Below are 7747 nucleotides of genomic sequence, written 5' to 3' on the forward strand. Positions count from 1 at the left end.
TTTTCTCAGTGAAGTGTAGTCTAGTTAGGTGAGATAACTCTTGCTATATGCTTCTGAGAAATTTTGTATTTTTCCTGTGAATGTTATGCTAAAATTGTTTGTTATCTGTTTTATTCACTGTGTATGAGATCCATAAGATAAAAGACTGCAAAGGGTGGTAGGACAAGGGAACTTGAATCCAAAGAGGAGAATGTGGAAATGAAACTTAGGCAGAACTCTGAGGAAAAAGAGGCCCCCTAACACGGTCTGAGAAGAAATACAGGCAAGAAGAAGTCACCTTGAGAAACAATGTTTTTAGGAACAGTGAGTACCAGGGTTGAATTTCCAGTTGGTTGCTTCTTGTGTATTACTCATAAATCTCTTATTGATGCTATTATTTTGCACACTTTTGTGCTCAAGAGTATTGGGAATCAGAAGAGAGAAAGAATGGGTTTTGTGGTCCACACCACAGATAATGTCGACCCACAGAGAGAATGGCAGCTGCAGGTACCTGAGTAGTTGTAAGGAGAAAAATGACAGAGGAAAAGTTGCAGTATGAACCAATGCATGAAAAAATAAAAGAATACTCTTCTTCCTTCTTCCACATTGTGGAGCTTTCAAACAAAGTGGGCTTAAAAGACCCCAAAGCAATAGTAAATGAGTGAGGAGGTAGATAAATGTGAACCAAAGCTCTAAGATCCTTCTCTTTTGAGTAGAAATGTAAAGTTAGGCATCTGTAAGTTGGATTTCTTGAAGCTGTGGATTATTATTTTTCATCATTTGTGGAAAAGTTTCAGCCATTGACATTGTCACTTTCATTGTTGTCTCTCACCCTTTCCTCTCTCCTCCACCTGTAAAAACTCAACTAGGTATTTGTAAGATCTTATCCCCAATCCTCCATGATTTTAATTATATTTTTTTATTATTAATACCTCTTTAATTCTTGGATATGATTTCCAGATAAAGTTCTTTGGTTTTAGTTCCTGGATCTCTAATTTTCTTTTCAGTAGTGTCTAATCTGTTATAAAACATCTCCACTGAGTATTTCAGTCAAATTGTTGTATTTTTACTTTGAAGAATTTCTTTTTTACTTATTTTCAAATATGCTTGGTCTTTGATCATATTTAATCTTCTTTATCTCATATGTGTCAGTTTCACTCCTCAATTAGCTAAGAAGTGCTTTGTAATGAGTATCCACTTCCCTCTTTCACTGAGTGCTCAGCTGTGTTAAGTTGTACAGACACCTGGGTTGGTTAGTTAAAAATATGAAGTCAGCTTTATTAGCAAAATGGAATACAATGAGGAGTTGAGAAAACTTCCGTTGTTCTATGGAAGAGACTACCGTTTGTAACCCAACTCTGGACAAGATTTCTGTTTTTCTACAAAGGTTTGTAATGTTCCACATAATATACAAAATGCTAACAGGGAGCATTTAAGTTTTTATTTTTTTTAATTTCTCTAATGTTGATTTATTCTTGAAAGAGTGAGTGGGAGAGGGACAGACAGGGGAGAGAGAATCTGAAGCAGGCTCCAGGCTCCTAGCTGTCAGCACAGAGCCCTATGTGGGGCTCAAACTCACAGACCACAAGATCATGACCTGAGCCAAAGTCAGACGCTTAACCAACTGAGCCACCCAGACACCCCAAGCATTATGTCTTTTATTTTATTTATTTATTTATTTATTATTTTTTAATTTAATTTTTTAATTTTTTAAATTTACATCCAAATTAGTTAGCATATAGTGTAACAATGATTTCAGGAGTAGATTCCTTAGTGCCCCTTACCCATTTAGCCCACCCCCCCTCCTACAATCCCTCCGGTAACCATGTTTGTTCTCCACATTTATGAGTCTCTTCTGTTTTGTCCTCTTCCCTGTTTTTATATTATTTTTGTTTCCCTTCCCTTATGTTCATCTGTTTTGTCTCTTAAAGTCCTCATATGAATGAAGTCATGATTTTTGTCTTTCTCTAATTTCACTTAGCGTAAAACCGTCCAGTTCCATCCACGTAGTTGCAAATAGCAAGATTTCATTCTTTTTGATTGCCGAGTAATACTCCATTGTATATATATACCACTTGTCCTTTATCCATTCATCCACCGATGGACATTTGGGCTCTTTCCATACTTTGGCTATTGTTGATAGTACATTTGTGTCTTTTAATGCAAAATATTATTTTTAATATAAAAAGTTATAAAACAATAACTTTTAAAACTACTCAAGAAAGACAAACACCCGATGACTTTGGCAATAAGTTTTATTTTAAGTTGTGTCATAGTTACACTTAGATTTCCACACCATCAAAACAGCAGGAAAAAAATCTCTTTGGGAATACATAAAAGCATCTTCAAGTCAGAAAATAAAGTCAGTGTTTAAAAACACAATAATTTAAATAAAATTAGAAGAATCCATTTGTACATAATAAATAAGTTTTAACTAGCAAGAAATTACTCGGTTAATTTTGCCTGTTGAATTTTTGCTGCTTTGAGAAACAATTATAATTCAGGATTCTTACAGTTCAACACAGCCCAGTACAAGGCAGGCAGTGACAAGACAAGGCTAGGACTATAAAAGTAGGATTTCTAGTTCAATTACAATTTCAGATAAATAGTAATATACATATACTAAAAAATTATTCATTGTTTATCTGAAATAAAAATTAATTGGGTCTCTTGTTTGTTTTCAATTTTGCTAAATCTGGTACCCTTGATCAACATAGTTCTCTGATGTCACATCATTTAATATCAAAATAAATAAAAATTCACTACTGTCATTATACTATCCTACCAACAATGCTTCATTTCCCATTTTCCCCAATTTATACAGAGAGATTCCCCTATTTGTGTCTTAAATAAATATATAAATAATAAATAAGCAAACAAGTTTCACTTGCACATAATAATTCGCCTGACATGAGAAAAAGTTAAAGTGCTTCCACATGTCCTCACGTCTCTGTGAGGTAGGATGGTGACTGATACTTTTTCTCCAGTTGAAGAATAAATACGGAAACAAGGACAGGGACTCCTGTCTCCTGGCCAGCAGGTTGAGGTTGAAAGATGTAACAATAACTACAAAACATATCCAGGATTTCCAGTTAAATTTGAATTTGTGGTAGACAATAAATAATATTTTTAATATAAGTGTGTCTAAATATTGCATGGGACAGTGTCATGGGACATTGGAAAAAAAAACTATTCATTGTTTTTCCTAATCTCCAGATCTAACTGAGCATACTCTATTTTATCTGGCAACCAACCCTACACCAGACCCACACACTGCATGAAGTGCTGAAGTGAATTTGCTTGCTTGAAGTTTCATTGGCATCTTTATTGAAGAATTCTTGGAAACCATGGAGAATGTGTTTGTTTGTTTGTTTATGCATTTTGTTTCTCAGCTCTGAAAAGAAGTAAAATTAAAATCAAAATTTTGTAAATTAACATTATTTGAACCAGGAGGAGAGTATGGTTCTTGAAAATACATTTACTATGGAAATTAATACAGTCCTAGATATTCGTGTGTTAGCAATGTCCTAATTGTCAACTATTGTTGAAACTATTGTTTCTATAAATAGAAAGACCAGATACGTTATCATCCAAACCGAGACCCTTCTGAGGGAACCATACTAATGATGCAGGGCACGGCATTTTAAGCCCAGACTTGCCCTGACAAACTCAGACGGATGGTCTTCCCAGTCTTGAGAACAACAAACTCACTATTGCCGCTATTTTTTTGTTAAGTCAAAGGGGCAGATCCCTAGAGAGTAGTCTTCCAGTAGAAACAAGAAAATTAGAGGCTAACTTTTAGACTGTATGTCTCAGAATAAATGAAGCATCTAAATTAAAAACAAACAAACAAACAAAACACAACTTACTTCTTCAAAAATATCTCCACAACCTTCTGCACCCACTTTTGCTTGGGGTCCAGGCACACCTCATTTCCATTGACGAGCTTTACACTGAAATGACAGAGATATGATTGAATCAGTATTTAGTGTGTTTCAGACATCCCTTTGTCAATTCGAGTCGTGGTTCTTGAAATATAGGCATAAAATCTGAGTTCAAGTCGTTAGCTACGAGACATGAGAGGTACTGTATGTAAATGTCATGGAGACAAAGAATTTCTTTCTTGTCTTGCCCACTGCTGTGTTCCTGTACCTAGAACTTTGTATGACACTTCTACCTTCCTCAATTATAGGTTTGCTGGAGTAAAATATCTAATCACTTTTGAAAGTACTTACATGATTTCTGAGTTTTCACAGTGTGGGCCACTGTCAATCACTGTCAGTTCTTTGATTAATTTGGGATTGAAAGGTGTGGAATGAGTTTTTATGCACTGGCATCGAAGTTCTGAACTAATTCTTGACACAACTGCAGCTGTGAAAAAAAAAATCAATTCAGGATTAATTTCAACCTAGATACAGCTCTGCTGGCTACTCTCTCCTTAATTTCAAACTGATCATTTAGTGACAGGATGTTTGGTAAACATCTCATCTTTAGTAAACTCATTCTCAGAGTGGAAGCCTGGATATTCTCCTAGCTCCTAAATTCAATTAAAAAAATTGTTGGGGCGCCTGGGTGACTCAGTTCGTTGAGTGTCCAACTCTTGATTTCAGCTCAGATCATGATCCCAAGGCCATGGGATTGAGCCCTGTATCTGGCTCGATGCTGAGCCTGGAACCTGCTTGAGATTCTCTCGTTCTCTCCCTCTGCCCCTCTCCTCTACTCACATTCTCAATCTCTCTTTTAAAATAAAAATGAAATAAAATAACAAACTGTCACTAATGACAGAATTGATTGACTTCCCGCATAAAGACTTGGAGTTGCCTTTGTGAAATGTTGACATCCTCACAGTACTTTTTTTTCTACTTGGTATTGTGCAACCTTCTATGATGCCACAATGTTACCTACAGTATGTAAACTAAAATTCAACAACAGAGAAATTGCCTTAAGAAAAAGTTAATAAAAATAGATAAGTAAGTTGCACAAAGATATCTCATATCTTGGGGAAATCCTTAATGCTTCACAGAAAAGAAAAAAAAAATATATAGAAACTACATGCTATGAACATTTCTAACTGCATTTGTTTCATAGGAGGGATCCCAAAAGGTTTACAATTTGTCAGGGTGTCTTTAAACCAAATAGGAATTGATAGTTGTCTGAAGCTGGTCACTAAAACAGCACAAGGAGTAAAATTACCAGATTTACCATACTTGATATTAGTTAATAATAATATGGGTGATTGTAGCCTCTAATAAGATACACTCTAAATTATAGATTTAAATTAAATGTATGCATACTACAGAGTATGAATGATAGGAACAGAATGTCGACATTAATCAAGCTTTATACTTTTCTAAGTGTTGTATAGATCAAGCCTAAACAATTAAAACTTCAATTGAACATGAAATGACTGTAAATATTATTTCCTTTTCTTGAATAAGAAGAATGTTATTAAAGCAGGAAGGATAATCTTGCAATCTAAGGATCACATTTAGACACAGGAAAACTGGTAGATCAGAAAGGCATGCTTACCTTCACACAGAGCTGCAGAAAGCATAAAAGCTACTAAGATAGCAACAACCAGCTTGGAAGTCATGTTGACGCAAGGTGCTTTCGTTCTGGTTTCTTCTTGGCTCTTGTCCTAGACGCTTGTGAGCTCTGCTGTCCCAGAGGACTTGTGTTGGATGGAGAGCTTCTGTGGCTTTTTATATTATTCACAGCAGCAGAGAATATGCACCCTCATTCTTGAATTATGTCAGAGGAAATTCCACAATATGCAACCGTCTGCCTGCCCTTTGTGAGCAGACCTGAGTCATCCCACTCCTGGAACTTGTCTCTTATCAGATTTTTGGCACGATGGAAATTCTATTTGATCTTTAACATTATTTAATGTATTTCATTTAAAAACATTTTCAACCATGTTTCAAAATAACTGTCACACATTCAAGCTTCTCTTCTTTGACACATTCTTATCAGATGTACTTTTTTATTTATAAATAAATTCATTGGAGTACCGTCTGGCAATTGTTAGAGAAAGGTCATTTGTGATAACTCTTTTAGGGTATGGTCATTCTTCTAGGGAAATTACAGGTGCTGTAATGATAGAGAAAGTAATCTTGACAACCACTTTTATTAGAGACACAATTTTGAGAAGTCCTTTTCTGCGTATTTTGGAAAGTTTCCAGAAACCATTACTCTTCTCAAGGAGAGTATTACAAGTTTTCAAAAGATTTGGTTTTCTAATGTATGTTTGAAAGAATGAAAAGGCGCACCTTTCAGTTTGGTTCTACTAATATTTATCAAGTAACTTTTGAGTAGTGCGGGGATCTAGAGATAGACAAGACTAAGTACTTGTTATCAGAGAGTTTGGTCTGTCATAAGAAAAAAGCAATATAAAGACCTGACTGTATTACAGAACAGACAAGTGGTACTGAGATTTTAATTCCAACAGGGACAGAAGGACAGAATATTCCAGAAGCAGTGTGAGCAGGGTGTTGAAGAAGAAGGAGAAGATGAAGGAGAACAGCACATTCTACCTAAAAACATTGTTCAAGGACACATGAATGAAGATATGTCTGTGCTCCAGGAAGAGGTTCCCTGGGGCTACTTGATAAGGGTAGAATTAAGTAGTATCTAATGGAAAGGCAAACCGTGTATGCTTAGTGGAAAAACCATCCAGGTTCAAACTCGGTCAGCCACCTAATTTTAGTGTGGCTTTTAAACTTTCTGAGTTCCAGTTTCTAGTATCTATAAAATGGGTTAAATAACCCCACCCCGTCGCATAAAGTTAATATATGTAAACTTCCTAGCTGAACTTTTGAACTGGTAAATTCTCACCTATTCCAAGAGTTATGACTTATATTTCTCATTGTTGTCAGATTACCCACTTCCAAACTGCAAGGATATTCAACCAATAATGATTTCCTAAAAATCTCATTTGCCTTAGAGGCATTCCTGAAAGAAGATCAGTTGCTGAAAGACCAGTTGAACCAGCTCACATCATGTAAGGTAACAATACAATAAAATAGAAACATCATCAGTTCCAGTTATGGTTTGCTAAAATTAAAGCTCCAGATAAAATTCTGACTGCATTAGCACTCAAATTGCTCTTTCAAATGAAAATCTGGAATATGGAGAGTCTTATAATCTATAGAATTCCAGAATGCTTGAGGCAGTAACTGGTTTAAACACTGATATAAAATTTAAATTAAATTCTTAGACCAAAAAAAAAAAAAAAAGATTGAAAATTAGAGCAAGGGTAATAATGTTTCAGAATTTGAACATTTGTGGGTTGGGAAGAAAACTTCCTTTGCTGAAAGATTTGTGTAGTAGGGGCACCTGGGTGGCTCAGTTGGTGAAGCGTCCAACTCTTCAGGTCATGATCTCACGGTTCCTGAGTTCGAGCCTCATATCGGGCTCTGTACTGACAGTGTGGAGCCTGCTTGGGATTCTGTCTCTCTCCTTCTCTCTCTGCCCCTCCCCCATCATGCTCTCTCTCTCTCTCTCTCTATCTCACACACACACACACACACACACACACACACAAATAAATTAATAAACATTAAAAAAAGATTTGTGTAGTGATCTCAGCTTAACTTCTTAAATATCACTTGAATTTACTTGATGTCAGGGACAGTATGGGTGTGTGTGTGGGGGAGGGGTGTATTAATTAACTCTCACAGCAGTGGGATAAGTAATAATGTCCTCATTTAACAGATGAGGACACTTCACAATGTTTCCAAGTTCATATATCTAAGTTGTGGCGTTGATG

At 35.8% G+C, this 7747-nt stretch overlaps 1 protein-coding gene across 1 annotated transcript; it reads right to left on the reverse strand.

Annotated features, from left to right (window-relative positions):
* Positions 1–2218: 2218 nt before the first annotated feature.
* CXCL8 (C-X-C motif chemokine ligand 8) lies at positions 2219–5673 on the reverse strand. The gene is made up of 4 exons (XM_058722295.1): positions 5509–5673; positions 4215–4350; positions 3849–3932; positions 2219–3373 (listed from the first exon to the last, which is right to left on the reverse strand). The coding sequence occupies exons 1-4, from the start codon at positions 5570–5572 to the stop codon at positions 3352–3354; spliced, it is 306 nt and encodes a 101-aa protein (XP_058578278.1). The 5' UTR covers positions 5573–5673; the 3' UTR covers positions 2219–3351.
* Between the last annotated feature and the right edge of the window lie 2074 nt (positions 5674–7747).

Source organism: Neofelis nebulosa, chromosome 3 (assembly GCF_028018385.1).
Source record: "Neofelis nebulosa isolate mNeoNeb1 chromosome 3, mNeoNeb1.pri, whole genome shotgun sequence".
NCBI lineage: Eukaryota > Metazoa > Chordata > Mammalia > Carnivora > Felidae > Neofelis > Neofelis nebulosa.